The sequence below is a fragment of the Taudactylus pleione genome, unplaced genomic scaffold (assembly GCF_031769625.1).
Source record: "Taudactylus pleione unplaced genomic scaffold, aTauple2 ptg000995l, whole genome shotgun sequence".
In the NCBI taxonomy this organism is placed as follows: Eukaryota; Metazoa; Chordata; class Amphibia; order Anura; family Myobatrachidae; genus Taudactylus; species Taudactylus pleione.
This window is the reverse complement of record NW_028285396.1, coordinates 784785-803464: the sequence shown is the minus strand read 5'-3', so window position 1 is coordinate 803464 and position 18680 is coordinate 784785. Positions and strand designations below refer to the sequence as shown.

The 18680-nt window shown below is 46.2% G+C and overlaps 1 protein-coding gene across 1 annotated transcript in view; it reads left to right on the top strand.

The window, feature by feature from the left end:
* Nucleotides 1-18680, top strand: part of PSMD1 (proteasome 26S subunit, non-ATPase 1) — a 99436-nt gene that overhangs the window by 29317 nt on the left and 51439 nt on the right. The window contains exons 9-15 of the mRNA XM_088460931.1: nt 823-951; nt 11533-11621; nt 14443-14521; nt 14614-14787; nt 15411-15522; nt 16957-17153; nt 18160-18255. Coding sequence (XP_088317057.1) covers nt 823-951; nt 11533-11621; nt 14443-14521; nt 14614-14787; nt 15411-15522; nt 16957-17153; nt 18160-18255 — 876 coding nt within the window. The remainder of the gene's footprint in view (nt 1-822; nt 952-11532; nt 11622-14442; nt 14522-14613; nt 14788-15410; nt 15523-16956; nt 17154-18159; nt 18256-18680) is intronic.

Below are 18680 nucleotides of genomic sequence, written 5' to 3'. Positions count from 1 at the left end.
ATAATAATAAATTGAATATGGTGATCCCATAACGATCAATAATATTGATTACAGGATGGCCAATTTATAGAAATCCTAAATAGTTTAAAAGCACTTGAAGTTGAAGTTCATGTATTTAAAAAAAAAAACAAAAAAAACAAGAAACTAGTTTTATGCTATGCTGTGTTTACAAAAAAGAAATATTTTAAGTAAAATAGTGTTGGATAAGTTTAAAATAGATGTTTTTGATTTAATTCAATAAGCAAAAAAAAACCTGACAATTTCTGAGCGTTTGTTTGGAAAACATATTAGCCTGCTAAGTGGTTAAAGAGAAACAATTCTTGGATATTAGTGATGTAATCCTACTTTTCTACGCTTTGGTAGAGGAATTGATGCGCTTTTTGTGAACCTTCTGCAATATATTCAGTGCTTCAGCGCTTGGCTTCTGTTAGTCATACGTGGCTAGCAGGATGAGTCTCATACTGCAAATTTATAGCAGAAATCTCCTTGCACTTCAATTATCCTGAAAATGAAGGCCATAGTGTTGGATGTTGTACTCCTCACCTGTTCAGCCTTGTAATATAAATTCAGTAAACTTGTTAGATGATTACATGTAAAAATATTAGGATGTTCTTTTAAATTTAATGGACACTTTTTTTTTTTGTTTGTTTTTGTTTTATAGACCAAAATGATCTCTTGCAAATGTTACGCCTTCTTAACTTTACCACAGGTTTTATGACCCGATTCCTAACCCGGTCTAATAAAGACTTTTATGGTACTGTTTATTATCTTACACTAACATTTTCACTAACCTTATGTACTTCATATTTGTTTTCCTTTTAGAGTCCAGAGCCTAAGGACCAGATTTCTAAAATGATAAAGATTCTTAGTGGAGAAATGGCGATAGAACTGCACTTGCAATTTTTGATACGGAACAATAACACAGACTTAATGATCCTAAAGAACACTAAGGTTAGTGATGATCCCTGCTATATGGTTTTTATGAATAGTGATGTTTATAGTTCATCTATATCTCTTAAATGATCTTTTACAGGTAGCACCCATTTAAAGGTAGTAAATGCGCACACACACACACACCCTGTTCATGTACTGCAACACTGGGGTATAAATGGTAATGTGTAGAGCTTGGCACTTTAAATCTTAAATAGTTTGAATAGGGCTCTTCACCCTCTAAACCCCACCTGACTTCAGTTTAGTTTAAGTGCCCGTTGGAGGTGGATGTTTTTTCTTTATAATTTAAAAAAAATGATCTGTTCCTGCTGGGTCGACTCTGTGCTATGGGAGTTTCCCTGCTACGTGGGCGCCTCTGATGGGACCCTCCACATCTGGAACTGGGTTTTCGGGCTTACTAAGCACAGCGTCTCCTGACGCTGCAGCTCCACCTTCACCACTCCCCTAAAACCAATGTTAAGTAGGATCTGTGTTTGAAAGGATCGGTAGTGGTGAAAAACCGCGTTCAACCGCCTCTCTAGAAAGGGAATTCTTGTGTGGCTATGATGCCGGGATCAGCGCAAGGAGGAGGCGGGGCCAGTGAAGGAAGCTTGTTACCCTTGCTTGGAATTGGCTGCCTCTAGGAATGTTTCTCTTTCCTTCGGGCATAGCCTGTGGTCTGGCCCCAGGAGCCGGAGTTACTCCCTGTACTCCCTGTTTTTCCTGGCACGTGTCTGCCTGTGGGCAGCCCGTCAGAAGTTCCCACAGCTCCTCTGCCTCTCAGTTGCAAAAGTGTAAACATCTGAGTAATTCTCCAATCCGGCGAAGGCTTTAACTCGGAGGCTTCTCAGGCTGAGGATGACCACCTGGATGATTTTGACCTGGACCTTTCCTCCATGACGGAAGATGAGGCAGAAGTTCAAGGGGTTGAGGCCTTCATGAATCTGTTACACAGGCTTTAAATATCTCTGAGTTATAGACTCTGGAGACACAGGAAGTGTCCTTTATCAAGAGGAAGCTCCCTGGTTACTTTTCCTTCCTCACCTCACTTGGAGGATCTTCTAGCTTGGTCCTATGTGAATTGTAAGTTTCAGATATTTCACCATCTATTCTCTTTTTACTCTCTTCTAGCAGAGGATAGAACAAAATGGGTATCTCCACCTCTAAATGAGATATCTCTAGCGCTAGACTGTTTAAGACTACAACTATTCCAGTTCTGGGCTCAACCTCTCTTAGATTCAGCCCCAGCCCATATCTATGTGGTGACTGGAGCCTCTTATAGGCCTATTTTGGTCTCTGCCTGGCTCAATAAGGCAGTGGAAAAGTGGATAGACCTACTCTGTGACAGTCTACGTTCATGTACATCGCGGACTGACTTGATTTGGCTTGCAGATTTTATCCAGGAGTCTGCTTCTTATCTGGACGAAGGATGCTGGACTGGTCTGTTCTAGAGTCTCAGCTTCTGCAGTCACAGGCTGTAGTGCCCTCTGACTGGGGGTCTGACAAGCGGATGCAATCCATGGAGATTTTTTTTTTTTTTTTTCCTCTCTCTTCTGGAGATAGTCTCTTCGGCCGGAATTGGACCATGCTCTGGCCCCTGGGGGGGAAGAGAACTCCTTTCTCCTCTTCTCCGATCCTAGGTCTAAGACTTCTCCTGAGCCTTCCTTTAGTTATTTTCGGCCCTCAATTAAGACATGTTCCCAAAGTTCTAGGGGACAGTAGTCCTCAACAAAGGGGGCAGATCTAGAGGCCACCCTGACACCAGACCTTCTGAGGTACCATCCGCATGACAGGTTACCCTCACGCACAGGGGATCCTATGTTGGGAGCCCGTCTGCTTCAATTTCAGGACATATGGCTTCAGATGCTTGGGTGTGGAATGTCTTTTCTGGAGGGGTACAAAATATACCTCTTGGGACATCTTTTTCGGGGATTCTTTTCCATGGGCCTTCTGGTTTCTTAGAAACGTCTGCCTTTGGGATGGGTTGTGTGGAACCTGATTTCCTCCGGTGAAGTAGTTCTTGTACTGTTGGTGCAATAAAAACAGGGTTTCCGTTCTAATCTGTTTGTTGTTCCGAAGCTGGACATATGTGCGTTCAATAGTAAATCTAAAGTTTCTGAATGACCATATGAGGATTCAGAGGCTTAAGATAAATCTCTGCATTGTCATTTACAGCATGGAACAGGGAATTTTTGGTGTCTATGGACTTGAGGGATTCATACCTTATCAGTACCTTCTTAGGCTTGCAATTCAGAGCAAGCATTTTCAGTTCAGTGCTGTGCCCTTTGCCCTTTCTACTGCCCCACGGGTATTCCCAAAGGTGATGGCGTTCATGTTGGCCCATCTTCGCTCGTAGCCTCCTATCTGGATGACCTACTGAAGTTCTTCAGTCCCATGTTCTGCTGACTCACTGTATTCTGACCTCTCACTGTTGGATTATCAATTTAGACAAATCCAACATTATACAGTCACAGAACAAGTTGTCCTTTAGGCATGATTTTTGATACCCCTCTACAGATCTGTTTCTGCATGCGTCTGTTGAGAAAACTTCTTCTCTTTCGAGGCTGTTCCGTAGGTTCCATTTTAGTGAATTTCAGTTGGATCTGTCCAAGTGGAATCTTCTCCTATCTCAGGGAAATCTGTTTTCTCAGTGAATCTGACTGTCTGTCTTCTGGATGCTCCAGGAGAAGAGGTCCAGTAAGTCTCTCGGTCAACGCCTTGATGACTCCATGGGATTTTTCACCTGCTCTTCATCTTTCCTCCACTTCCATTGCTGCCGTGTGTTCACAAATGCATCAAGCTGGAACAGGTGACTGACATTTTGGTTGTCTTCGACCTCTAGGGCCTTACTGTGGACGCCCCCTGGCAACTCCCTGGTCATCCAGACCTCCTCCTTCAAGGTCCATTTGTCCACCCTGCCTTACATTGGCTTCATTTAACGGAGTAGCTGTTGAGGCTGCCAACTTGACATCTAAGGGGATCCTGGAGGTCATTATACTGATGATACTGAAAGCTAGGAAGTCTATATCTGCCCAACATTGTCACCGACTTTTGCATGCTTATGTCTTAGTGCGAGAAGTTTTTCCTCCTTCCACTTTTCTCATCTGCTTTTGTTTTTCCAAGATGGCCTGGATGCAAGCTTGTGTTTGGGGTCCTTGAATGTGCCGTTTTCTCCGATTTTTTTTTTTTTTTTTTTTTTTTTTCCCCCAATGCCGCCTCGCCTTTTTTCCGGAGATTGATGTTTCTACAGGGGGTCCTTCATCTGCAACACGTTTCTTCCTCACACTGCTCCGTGGGACCTGAATGTAGTTTTTCTGCAGATGGATCCCTTTAAGCCGCTTGAAGACTGTTTTCATCCTTGCCTTTACCTTGGGTCAGAGGGTTTCAGAGCTTAAAACCTTGTCCTATTGTTTAGTGTTCCATGATGACAATGCGGTGCTTTGTGCCCAAAGTGGTGTCTGCCTTGTCACTGTTTTCTGATTGCCCAGGATTCTTCTTATTCCTTGGATGTGGTCCAGGTCTCCAGATCTATGCATGCCATACCTCGCACTTACGCAAGTTCTTTGACTCCCGCAAGCAGGTTGGCAAGCTGAAAAACATATGGTGTCTTGTTGGGTTTGGGCTTACATTAGCTGGGTTTAACTGGCTGCTTGCCGGCTTGCGGCTCATTCCACTCTGTCACTCCTCTTGTGTTGGGCGCCATGAGGCCTCTACTGACCAGCTATGTCTGGCAGCCGCCTTGTCTTCCATGCACACTTCAAACACTGACACTTTTGAGTCCAGACATGCAAGTTATAGGTGCATGGTGCTTCGCACTGCTATGACGCGCTCGCTCCTTGAGGGTTGCTTTGTGACTTCTCTAGTGTTCCAATGTCTCCCCAATGGATGAAGGAGCATACAGGATTTTTGTTTTTATCAGTAAAATCACTTTCTCAAGTTCCATGGGGAGCTGTGAATGCATCCTCATGACTTCCAGTTGTTGTATGTATTTTGTTTGGTTAGTTAGTTACTTTTTCTCTCTTCAGTCTCCGTCTCTTCTTGAACTTGGTGAAACTCAACTGAAGTCAGGTGGGGTATAGAGGGGGAGGAGCCCTATTCAAATCATTTAGGTTTTAAGGTACCAGGCTCCACATACCACCATCTATAACCCCTGAGTTCCACTATCTCCCATAGTATTGGAGACAGGGATTTTACTGGTAAGTACAAAGAGAATTTTGGGGTACTTACCTTTGAATCCTTTTCTCTGATTCATGCTTGGGACACTGGACCATAGGGTTGTAGCTGGGACTGCAGGAGCTGGCACTTTACTAACTAAACGTGTAGCTTTTAACACAAAGCTCCTCCCCTCTGTAAACCCATTATGTCAGTACAACTTGAAAAGTGCCTGGTAAGGAGAAGCAGTAAACCATTGAAACTGTTATAACCAAAATAAAAACAGAACAGCAGGGACCAACCGGTAAAAAAACACAACTCAACGCGGCTGAGGGAACGCAGTGTCCCCAAGCATTAATCTGAGAAAAGGATTCAATGGTAAGTACCCAAAAATCCTATTTTTTTTTTTTCTCTCTTTATTCAATGCTGGGGGACACTGGACCATGGAATGTTCAACAGTCGCCCCCAGGGGAGGGAACAGAACTGTACTCCCAAAGTGGACGTCGCCGGAGGCAAAAAAACATGAAACCTGTAAAACCGAGCGAACGTGTGGACAAAGGACCAGGTAGCTGTGGCAGATCTGTTCAGCTGAGGCCCTGTGGCGCGCCACCCAGGAGGTTGCCACTGTAGAATGAGCCGACACCTTGGCAGGTGTCCGTTGCCCCGCATCAGAATATGTCCGAGAGATGACTGAGCTGATCCAATGTGCAATGGTCTGCTTCGTAACTGGCCAGCCATGTTTCTGAGTATCGTAGAGAACCAGTAGGGAATTCGTACAACGGAGTTCAAAAGTTCTATCCTAGTAGATCCACAGGGCCTGGGCAATGTCCAACAAAGCCAGATAGTCCCAGTCCCGAAATTTCTCTGATGGGGAAAACACAGGAAAGATAATTTCCTGGGTCAAGTGGAAAGCCAAAAGAAGCTTCGGTTGGAATGAGGGAACTTTTCCGAGAACCGCCCTATCGTCGTTTAACATGAGGAACTGCGGTTTGCAAAACAAGGCCCCCAACTCGGGAACCCACCGAGCTGAGGCAACGGCCATAAGGAAAACCAATTTCTATGTGACGAATTTAAGCTCCATGGAATCCAAAGGCTCAAAGAGAGCCTGCTTAAGAGCTGAGAGGCCTAAGGTAAGATCCCATGGAGGCACCCACGGCTGAAACTAAGGTTGAACCTGCAACACCCCTTGCAAAAAGGTCCGAACCTCTGACAGAAGGGCTAGACGCCTCTGAAAATAAATAGACAGAGGCTAAAAACTGCGGGAGTGTACTGCTCACAACATAAGATGTAGAGAGGGGGTAAAGGTATGCCAGATGAAAGTACCACGGAACGGTCATGGCATCCTCTGCGAAAGCCAGTGGGTCCCTGGACCTCGCACAAAATTTGAACTTTGCAGTTGTGCCGAGACGCCATCAGATCACCTCCGGAAGTCCCCACTTCCGATTCAACTGCCAGAAGACCTCCGGATGGAGAGACCACTCCCCCAGCAGGAAGGTGGTGGTCCTGCTGAGGAAGTCCGCCTCACAATTTTCCACGCCCAGGGTGAACACCGCCGAGAGTGCCGGAACAAAGGCTTCCGCCGAGGCTAGAATGCGGGTTGCCTCTGCCATTGCTCCCATGGTGCCACCCTGATTCACGTACGCCACTACTGTGTCGTTGTCTGATTTGGATCCTCTCCGGCCAGGTAGATGGCACGGAGCACCAGCACATTGATTGGTAGGGCAGTCTCCCATGACGACCAAAGACCCTGAAGACGAAGACTCAACGTCACAGCACCCCAACTGGTGAGACTTGCGTCTGTGGTCCAAGGCCCCCCTCTTCTCTGTGTCACGGGGAAGAGCAGTTGTGAAAAAACGTCGCAGGAGCGGACCCCCCAGGTCGATGACCTATGATCTGGAAACTATGCTCTACATCCAGGTATCAGCTATCGACGCCACCCACCGGTCCCTGTACTGGAGCAGGCGTCCGCCTACCACCAACCGGCTAGGGTGGGCAGAGACCCCGTCAGGCGCTAGGCTTCTCAGGAGCCTTGGCTCCCGAGCGCCTGCAGGTACCAGAAAACCTGCCCTGAGGAGTTGAACCCCTGCTGAGGAAAAATCTGCCTCGGGCAGACTTGCCTCTGGTAACCGCTTCTCCTCAAAAGGAGGAGTGAAAAGCACAAAACCGATGTCCCGCTGTTTTTGGGCCACTATGGGCAGGAAAGTGTTTCCCCCCGGCAGCTTGAGAAATATGGGTGTCCAACTCGGTGCCAAACTGAACGCCCCCCCCCTTCCCCACCAGAGGGGAGAGAATCCAAAGAGCACTTTGATTCGGCATCCACGTCCCAGGTGTGGAGATAGAGTTCCTTCTGAGCCGAGACAAAACCCCGGAGGCCCACCTGAGCGCCTTCCTGGATGGCCTCACACACGTATACAGCCGCCCTGCAAAGCTGTTCTGCCGAATCCAGTAAAGCATCTCTCGACAAGTCCCCCTGAAGTCCAGCAACTAGTTTGTTAGCCCCCGTCTCCATGGTCCTAGCGACCCAAGCTGAGGCCAGCAAAGGAAATAACTGCCCCAGAGCCAATAAAAATGGACTTAAGGCAATCTTCCAATTTGTTATCCAGAGGATCCTTAAAGGAAGCCGAACCCTGACCCAGAAGCGCAGTGTGCTTAGCCAAACGTTCCACTGCCACATCACACTTTGTGACATGGTCTGGCGGAAGCTGGTAAAGGAACTTGCGAACAACGGATAGCTTCTTATCTGGGGCCTTCCACGGTTCTTCCACGAGATCTGCGAGATCCGAGGAAGCAGGGAAAGTAACAATCCTCTTGCACCTCTGCTTGAACGATCCCACCGCTTGGGTATCCAAGTCCAGGGACTGCCACACCGCCGTAATGAGGTCTTCCACACCATGACCCAAAGAGAGTTCCAGATCCGCCCACTCGGGGATAACCTCCTCTGGAAGTTCACCCGCCACCTCCTCTTCTTAATCCAGAACGTCTAACGGCCCCTGAAAGAAGGAAGACGCTTATACGCCTCGCGTAGTTTAGGATCCTCAAAGAACCATTCCATATAAGAGGAATCTTTCTCGAATCCCGCCTCTGTGCGCTCCCTGGTATGAAGCCAGGGTGGGCCAGGTACCAGCTGGGGGACCACCCCGTCCGCTGCTGGCTACCCAGTACCTTGTATGGTGAAAGGGCACGGCAGCCGCACGAGCCTGTTCCTCATGCTGACGCGCCATAAGCTGCATCAATTCAGCGAGCGACCGCCCCATTGCATGTGCCCACATCAGCTTGTCTGGTGTGGATGCTTTGCCATTTGATGCCTGCGCACAACTAGGCCCCAACCGACAGTCTGCGCACAGCACCCTGTAGTCCAACTGTTCACACGGTAACTTTAGATTACACTGGGCACAAGTAAAGTATAACACCATAGTGGTGGACTTCGCCCTGGCAGACATTGTTTTGTCTGTCATAGTTGCCACGTGGTCCCGCAAAAAAGACGCGGACGCAGGTAGCCAGTAAAAACAGAGGTCACTGGGAAACTGCACAAATCCCAAACAAACAGGCAATTGTAAAACACAAATACTTGGAGAGGCTAACCGCAGCAGAGGAGAGGAGCTTGTGTACCCTTTGTGCCTTCACTCTTCTCTTGCAGAGGTGGTTGCTTCAGGGCTGTAGCATCCTACGCAGCCAAATAACCTGTACCATCAGCTGCTGTGTAGCAGGGGGAGACCAGCCCTGATAGGCTCTGCCACCCTGCACTGTACTAACGGCGTCCATCTGCGTAGTGTTACTTCCGCCTCTGGGGAAAACATTTGATATGCCCTGTAGACGGGCAGCCTGTGCCCAGCGTGCTCCTAATAGGAGCCGCCTCTCAGAAAGTCTGGCAAGATGGCGCCCTCTACCAGTGCCCAGACAGTCTCTGATGAGACCGGAGTGCTATGGGGTTCCACCTGTCTGCACATCCCTCCCCCGCCATGGCTTTTGACGTCCAACAAAACCCAGCAAGCTGCGGCTCCTGCAGCTGATGCACTGTCCCTGCGCACAGTACCTGACGAATAAAATTAAATTAAATACTACAAATAAATAAAATAATCCCTTGCTACAAAGGACAGCCCTTCCAAAACGTGCCTAACTCACCAGGCACTTAAATCTACATGGACATGATGGGGTTGCAGAGGGCTGGAGCCTAGTGTTACAGCTACAGGGTTAGTTAGTTAAGTGCCAGCTCCAGCAGTCCCAGCTACAACCCCATGGTCCAGTGTCCCCCAGCATCCTGTTTTATTTTTTTTTCTTTACACATTTTGGCAGGAGAAATTAGTCCCATGCCTCTTTAACCAGCTCAGGATGATTCACTTATTTTACACATGCATCAGCCTGGACCTTTTTCACACACTTTAATTATTATATTCAGTGGCAAGTTGGTGTCACTGAGTTTGGGACAGGAAATATTATCTTGATCTCTCATCTAAGCTTCTTTCTAACCTTTGTTTTCCGAGGTCTGGTGTACCATCCAAGCCAAATGTGGCTCCAGTAGGACTAAGATTAGACTTAATCCAGGAATAGGGGGTGGACACACTGGTGCCTCCTGTATTGTGCAAGTGAAGCATCTAGTCTCCACAGGATTTGCTGGTATGTTTACCAGCCATATGGAAGGAACACCTTTTTTTGTTGTGCATCGTAATAAAAGGATGTTTCTGTCACCCACTTAGGTTGATATAAACAACTAAGAGTTAATGGGAAGGCCATGGGTGTCTCATATGGTTGACCGCCAGGCAGACAAGCCAGCTGGCAGGGCAAAAAGAGCTTGACATTACCTAGTTATCCTCACAAGTGGTGTCCCAGCTAAAACCACATCTACAATGAATTATTGAGCAGTGTAGTATTATTATTATTATTATTATTATTATTATTATTTATAAGGCGTCAAAAGAATTCCGTAGTGCCAAACGGGGGTACAACTGACAGGTTCCATGAGTACAGACTAACACAAACAAGTAAACTGTGTCCCATAAATACATTTCTCTTGTAGCAACGCTGGGGAACACTGGACAATGGGATTGTAGCTTGGGGTTGGAGCTGGCACTTAATGAAATGCAGCTTTAAATCCTATGCTCCTCCCCCCTGCAATCCTACAATTCCAGTCGTCTTTAAGTGCCTTAGGAGTAAGGCACGATTTGGATGGGCTGCCATGCAGCCCTTGTAGGTAGCTATGTTTTGCCTTCGGCGGCACCCACTTTAGGCGTACAGTACTCCGGTCAGGCAGCCTGAGCGTTCCCTCCCCTGAGGGTGGCTTTTGAATTTCCCATTGTCCAATGTTCCCCAGCCTTGCTGCAAGAGAAAATAGCATTTTTAGTCAATTTACCGTTGAATCCTTTTCTCTTAAGCAGGCTGGGGAACACTGCGATCCATCCCTCTCATGCTCAGTCATGCCAGGCTTTGGTTCTTGACCGTCCTGTATCCCTACTGATCTGTTTGGTTGTTGTACAGTTTCACGGGGTTCCTGCTTCTCCTCTCCAGACTCTTTTAAAAAAAAGTACTGGAATTGTGGGATTGCAGGGGGGAGGAGCATAGGATATAAAGCTACATTTCATTAAGGGCCAGCTCCAGCCCCAACCTACAATCCCCATTGTCCAGTGTTCCCCAGCTTGCTTAAGAGAAAAGGATTCAACGGTAAGTTGACTAAAAATCCTATTATTTACAGTATACATATAGCATAATTATGTAGAGATGGCAAGACAAAGGGGAGACTGCCCTGTTTGCACGGGTAATATATTTACAAGGAGTTGTCTTAGTAAAATAATTTCTGTGAATTAGTATTTTACACGCACATGTAGGTAGTATTCAATAGCAAATCGTTAGCCTTTGCGGTACTTAGCTAGTTAGACTACGCATTTCATTCCCAAGCAAGGTCTTCTATTCCAGATTGATCCTATAAAGTTTTTTTCTCTAATTAGCAAATTATGAATAGGTCCTGGTACCCACATCTTGCAAAATAACTTGCATGCTTGTCCCAATAGTACATTGTACTGTTGGTAGCACAGACGTGTAATTTGTGGCCTTACTGCCTCACAGCACTGAGGTCATGGGTTCGATACCCACTACGGCCCTGTGTGTAGTTTGTATATTCTCTCTGTGCTTTTGTGGGTTTTCTCCAGGTAATCCGGTTTCCTCCCACAATCCAAAAATATACTGGCAAGTTAATTGGCTCCCAACAAAAAAATTAACCCTAGTGTGTTAGTGTGTGTGTACATGTGGTAGGGAACATAGATTGTAAACTCCACTGGGGCAGTGACTGATGTAAATGGCCAAATATTCTCTGTAAAAGTCCTGCGGAATATGTGTGCACTATATAAATAACAGGTAATAAATAATTGTAAATAGTACTATTGGACATTGAGTTTATTAACTTGTACCGGGAATTAATTTGCTGCCATTGAACAACAATTTTTTATTTATTTTTTTCAGGACGCGGTGAGAAATTCTGTCTGTCACACAGCTACTGTAATAGCAAATTCTTTCATGCACTGTGGCACCACCAGTGACCAGTTCCTCAGGTAAATTCTTTGCTGGGCTGTGCTTCAGCTGCAGACTGCTTTCTGTGCACAGAATGCTGCTATTGATCACAGAGCATACAATACAAACCCTGACCATAAGGAAAAATTATATTTTAATAATTTAATTAACAGACTGTATTGTTTGCACTTTTGTTTAATGTTACATGTATTTAATGTCAGTCCCTCCCATCTCATATTCATCAAAATTGGAGGGTTTTAAAATGTACATTTCTTCTTCAGGTTCCATAGGCCCCACAGGGAGACCTTGGGGTGTGGGTGATGGCTTGGACATCCGGGCACCACGCAGTTAATTTTTCTCTCCCAGGATGCATCTGGCCACTCGCCACCGAGCCAGAGGCACCTCAGTTTCGTTTGGTGCCCAGCCGGAGTCGGGTCACTGTAACGCAGTGGGGTCTGTTTTACAGCCCCAGAAGATTTTATTTTTATTTTTAAAAAGAAATAACTTAGAGCAGGCAGCTCCGGACTGTCCATCGGACGTCCGCACTGCCGCTCCGTTACCCCGCCTGACAGCGACCCCAGTACTGAACTGGGGATGGCGGTGGGACCCTGAGGTCTGTGCTAGCCAGACCTCTCGGGACTCCCTGACTGCAGCCAGATCTACGGGGAGCAGGTAAGGCGCTCACTGCTTGCAGCGATCCGCGTGTTGCAGTCCTTTCCTCCGGGACTCAGGGGACAGACGGGGGATGACGGCAAGTGGAGCCAGGCCACCAGTACCCCTGCGCTTCCACTAGACCACCAGGGACCTTACGCTGTGCGGGAACCAGCATCCCAGGGGTTAAGTGCCGGCCAGGGGGAGGTAGCAATCCCTGTTACAGCGGCTCCTCCCCTTAGCTCAGCGCGCCTTCCGCTTAGGTCTGGCTTGTCTGCAGCAATACTTCTCCCACGGGCACACCCACTCTGAGGTCTCTGGTGGCCATATTCTCTATTTGGCTTATCGTAGCTCTCTCAGGATATCACGGAGCTCTGTCCCCCTACATACCTCTCCTCCTGGTCAGTGTATGTAGTACTATATCCTACCAGACACTGAATCTGTGTAGTTGATCTGTAGTGCCATCGTGCAGGTGTTTCTACATTGTATGTGACTTGTGCTAGCACTGTCTGTATCTTTTTTTCATTACTGTCAAGTATATTACTATACCTTTCCTCATATTTCTCCTGCTCTTACAGTACTGGGTGTTGTCAGGGTGGTTATATTACCTCACATTTATAAGAAATATATTTGTGTGGTTGGTCACATACCAAGTACTTTTCCTCAGCCATTATGTCTGACAATGAGCATGATGTGCACTAGGGATGTGCAGGCTCGGATAGGTTCGAGTTTGCACGTGGAGTTCGGATTTTTCCCTCCAAAAAAACGGAACTCAGAAAGAGGCAAAACGTCATCTTACATGGACGAACATCATCATTCCTGGGGTCTTCCAGAAGTTGCCCTCATGGCCTCCAGACTCAATCACAAGCTGCCAAGATACTGGTCCAGGACAAGAGATGCCGAGGCACTATTGGGTCGCTCTGTCAGTAAAGTGGACCTTGTGTACCTGTTTCCTTCAGTCTCCCTTCTTCCTCTTCCTCCGCCTCCCTTTGTCCCCCCTGTGGCTCCTTGGGATTTGGCTCTTGTCCTTTAAGGCTTTCCAGAGCCCTCCATTTGAACTGCTGTCCTCAGTGGATCTCAAATGGTTGACAGCTAAGAGAGTTTTTCTTCTGGCCATAGCTTCGGCCAGAAGGGTGTCAGACTTAGGGGCACTCTCCTGTTGCTCCCCCATTTCTGACTTTTTACCAGGTCAGGGCGGTTCTTTCAGACTCGCCCTGGGTTCCTTCCTAAGGTGGTCCCTACTTTCCACATTAATGAGGAAATTTATTGTTCTGGCCTTTCAATCCCCAGACCTCTCGGCTGGTGAGGCCTCATTGGATGTGGAACGTGCTCTCAGGATTTATGTGGACCGTACCATTCCCTTCGGAAATCTGACTCCTTGTTTGTCCTCTACGGTTTTCACAAGAAGGGATGGCCAGCCAATAAACAGACATTGGCTAGGTGGATTCGTATGACGATATCTGAGGCTTACACTCAAGAGGACCTTCCTGTTCTGCCTTCTGTTACTGCTCATTCTACTGTCTGTGGGTCCAACGTGGGCAGCTTGCCGTGGCGCCTCGGCTGTTCAGCTTTGTAAGGTGACCACGTGGTCTTCTGTCCAGACCTTTTTAAGGTTCTATGCATTTGATACCTTTGCCTCACAGGATGCTTCCTTTGGGCGCCGGATTCTCCTGTCAGCTCAGGAGTGTCCCCACCCTTAAAGGACATGCTATGGGACATCCCCAAGGTCTCCCTGTGGAGCCTATGGACCCTGAAGTAGAAAATGAGAGCTATGGTAAGAACTTGCCTTATCTCTTTCGTCGAAGTCCATAGGGTCCACAGGGCACCCACCCTGACGCTCCTAGCTTCAGATGGGATTTGCTCTGGTCGCCAGTTTTTCCGTCTCCTTCTATGTAAGAATGTGATTCCTGTGTGTTCCAGACTTCCTTCTCTCTTTTATCCTCCTCCTGCCTTTGGCTTATTACAAACTGAGGTGCCTCTGGCTCGGGGGCGGGGGTATAGGGAGAGTGGCCCGGTGCTTCCTGGGAGAGAAAAATTAACTGCCTGGTGCCCGGATGTCCAAGCCATCACCTACACCCCAAGGTCTCCCTGTGGATCCTATGGACTTCAAAGAAAGAGAGATCTTACCATATCTCTCATTATAATCACTATTTTATTTACCCTATAACACCATCTCGGTTTCTTTTATTTTTTGTTCTGTTTTGTTAATAGAGATAATTTGGAGTGGTTAGCAAGAGCCACAAATTGGGCAAAGTTCACGGCAACAGCTAGCCTAGGAGTTATTCACAAGGTGAGTGATCTGGAACCCTTAAGTATTAATGGCAAGAATTGTTGTAAAATCCCTTTTTCTTCTGATTTTTTTTTTTTTTTTTTTTGTTCTAGGGCCATGAGAAAGAGGCATTGCAACTCATGGCTACTTATTTGCCCAAGGACACGTCACCTGGCTCTGCATACCAGGAAGGGGGCGGCCTGTATGCTCTCGGACTCATTCATGCTAACCATGGAGGTGACATTATAGATTACCTGCTTAACCAACTGAAGAATGCCAGCAATGATGTAAGATATGTTTACTTGCCATATATGATCTGGATTATAGAACTGTCTTATATTTGCATATTGTTATTGTCCTTTTACATAATGGGTCAGCCTTATGTGCGTGTCCTTTGGATATAAGACTGTTTTTTTTAATGAAACTTAGCAGTCAGTAAATAGACACAAGGTAGTTTACCATGCAACTTTTTCAACTGGCTATAATCTGCAGAGAAATCCCTCTTACTGCTTTTAAGGAATGTTTAGGCAAAATATTAAATCCCCATATCTTCTTGCATGCAGATCACTACAGTTCTTCATATAGGGTAGACTAGTAAATGTCCATGTGCTTCGCACACATTGCTAATCATCTAGCTAACTGTGTCGACGTCAAGCAACCTGCTGTATGATTCCTTGAGCAGTAGTTGGGCACTAACTTCTCCGGGCTTCACTGGACACACCTCCTTAATACCATGAATGTGTTTTCCCTTAATTTGTAGCATACCTTTTTGGGAATAGACTACTCACACATTAAAGATACATTTAAACTGAAACTCTTCTGTTCTACTGTCCTGCTGTAGAGGACCATTATTTTTTAGTTATCTAATTGTTTTATATCTAATCTCTCTCTTTAAACATATTTTCATCAGATTGTACGCCATGGTGGCTGTCTAGGTCTGGGTTTGGCCGCAATGGGGACTGCACGCCAAGATGTATATGACCTGCTTAAAACAAACCTCTACCAGGATGATGCCGTAACAGGTGACTACTTAATTACTTAGCACTGACTTAATAATAGTGAATATTCTGAGTGGGAGTTTCCTCAGACACTGGGACTGAGCAGCCTGTTATACCCCTTTTACACCAACCGAATAACCCGGGTTATTGCCGGGTCGATCCAGATCGTTGCTCTATGTGAACGGCTCCCAGAAAAATTTCCTGGGTTGATTTACCCGGGAATCTTACTCGGGTTGAGAGCAGGGTTGACCACGGGTTGTTCCCGTGTCATGCGGCAGTGTGAACGGGTGCTACCCTGCTTATTTGACCCGGCTAGCTCTGAAAGATGCTGATTGGAGCTTCTGGGGCACCGACAGATGATGTAATTTGTCAGTGCCCTGCAGAGAGAGACGCACATGAAGCCATCGCTTGCCTGCCTAACCTCCTGCACCACAGCAGCCTGACCAGCAGCCACAAAAGCAGGCAGGCACACAGCCTGCCATAGCCAGAACTGCAGCCTGCACCACAGCCTGACCAGCAGCCACAAAAGCAGGCAGGCACACAGCCTGCCATAGCCAGAACTGCAGCCTGCACCACAGCCTGACCAGCAGCCACAAACGCAGGCTGATACACAGCCTGCCACAGCCAGAACAGCAGCCTGTAGCAATGCTGTAATCAGTCCCCACCTCTCTTTTGTTGCCTTTTGTGACCATCTTTGTCAGACCTTAAAACAGACCATTTTTAATGACTTCTATAGAGAAAAGCAGGGATTACCTGGGTTCAATGTGAACGGGGCAAACCCGGGAATAACCCGGGTCAAGTTGCAGTGTAAACGGGGTCTGAAGCCGAGTTCACCCCGGGATTGAAAATTAGTGAAAATATCATGCTATAATCTGCCAGAATCTTGAGTGCCTCCTGGGCATGGCTCTGGGGTCTTGGCTGAGCTGCTGTTTGGGGCCACCACCCGGTCATCGTTTTAAGCACCAGATACTACAGCTTTCATGTGTTTGCACCAAGTGATGCCACTGAGCATACACAGACATAAAAGCAGCATTGCACTCTTCCCAATCTAAAAAAATGAGGCTTTTTGTACTTAAAACCTTTCATTGGCAGACTTTGGGTGCACACCGTTATGCCCTTGTTCTGCTTTATGTTGTTTGATGTAGTAGGAGGACAATGCTCTTTTCCTCCTCGTTCTTTTCTCTCAATGTCTTGCTGTGATTCTATAAACATATCTGGGTCTTTACAGGCATGAAGTATAGAGGGATTATGGGCAAGCTTTCAAAATTAAAGTGTCCCCACTCCTGTACCTACAACTATACCCTAATGTCTCCAGTGTCCCCCAATGTACTCACGGAAAAGGATTTAACCTAAGTAGGAAATTCCTCTCTTCTGTTTCTGCTCTATTTTGCATATATTTTTCAACGTTTTGATCATCTCTAGGGTGCTAGTTACACATTACTTCTGTTTGACTTCTAGGAGAGGCAGCAGGTTTGGCTCTTGGTTTGGTGATGCTTGGATCGAAAAATGCCCAGGCTATTGAGGACATGGTTGGATATGCCCAAGAGACACAGCATGAAAAGATCCTGCGGGGGCTAGCTGTTGGCATTGCTCTAGTTATGTATGGCCGTATGGAGGAGGCAGATGCTCTCATTGAGAGTCTTTGCAGAGACAAGGTAAGGGGGCAATACAAGTTGGTTGAAGTCTTAAGCTAGGTACACACTGATATCGCCCATTCCATTGAACGGGCGATAGATCTATAGTGCATTGCCGGGTGTGTACAGCGGATATGTCTGTGAACGACGTCGGTCAGACATATCCAATCTGCTGGGCAGCACAGCAGGTGGCTGATATATCTGAAATATATATCTGTCATCTGCTGGTGTGTAAGGGCGACCTGCTGATCGCCCGTACACATGCTGCGGGGTCTTACTGGCGATTGACAGCTCAACTGGGCGGGCAATTTAAATGGCCACCTATTTGAGCTGCCAAGCCCGGCACATTGGGCAGACCAATTGGTAAGTGTGTATAAACTCACCAGTCATCAGGTCGATTCAGCCGGCACGTCAACCTAGTTTGTACCCAGCTTTACATGGTTATAAACAAGGCAGATCCTATAGGAAGTGAAAAGCATGGCTCGCCATGTTTTTAATGGATCAGTTGAATGACAGACTTTTGATACAGTGTAATATTTGTAATAAGATTTTGCAATCATAATTGATTTTAGAAGGCAATGGGTTTGGAGAGGACTGTGGTGTTTTAACATGGATTGTAAACAAAAAAAAAAAATCCCTTAGCATCTTTTTTTTTTTTTCTTGTAATACCTCCTCCAGAGTCTGGCTTGACCTCATTCCTGTAGAATTTATAGGATGTGTCTGGTTTACCTCCCTGCAGCAAACATGTCTGGCTTCCAAATAGTTCCAGCATTGGAAGCAGTGGCAGGGAACATCAATTTTATTCTCCAAAGGATCGTTCTAAATAGTAGTATAGGACAAATTGCATACAAAAACATGAGGTTTAGAATGATTGTACAAACACTCCACAAATTACTGTCTGTAGGAAAGTGCCTTACTATTCCTCAATGATGTAACCTGTGCTGCAGTGCTTTTACAGTCTTTGTGTGTGGTTCTTGAATATGTTCTCTTCTCTATTACAAAAAGTCTTGTCCTTTCATCCTCTCAGGACCCAATCCTTCGCCGTTCTGGCATGTACACTGTTGCTATGGCATACTGTGGATCAGGAAACAATAAGGCTATTCGTCGTCTGCTACATGTGGCGGTAAATATACATTTGCAATAATTATTCAGCTGTATTAATGTAAATTACATTTTGACAAGGGTTTGCATCACATCGAATTTATTCCCTGTAATCTCAACAAAACAGCTGCATTTTGAAAAAGTTTAATCTACCTATAATTTTTTTATTTTATCGAATGGTACTTTTATTTGCTTGTCATGCTTTCACCTTTTACATATTTTTGCACAAAAGTAAACTGTAAAATAACGAGCGTTAAGAAAAAAAAAAAAAAAGTGCTGAATTTTCACTTAAGTACTCACATACTTTGGTTATTTGTTGAACCCCAGGAATTAAAGACAGTGGTCTTTTTGGATAACTCTCAAACATTGATTGCCAAAGGGTAAGTTTACTAAGCAGCGCTTTTCAAAGCAGGCAATAACCTTTTTGACAGACTGGGGATCGTGCTG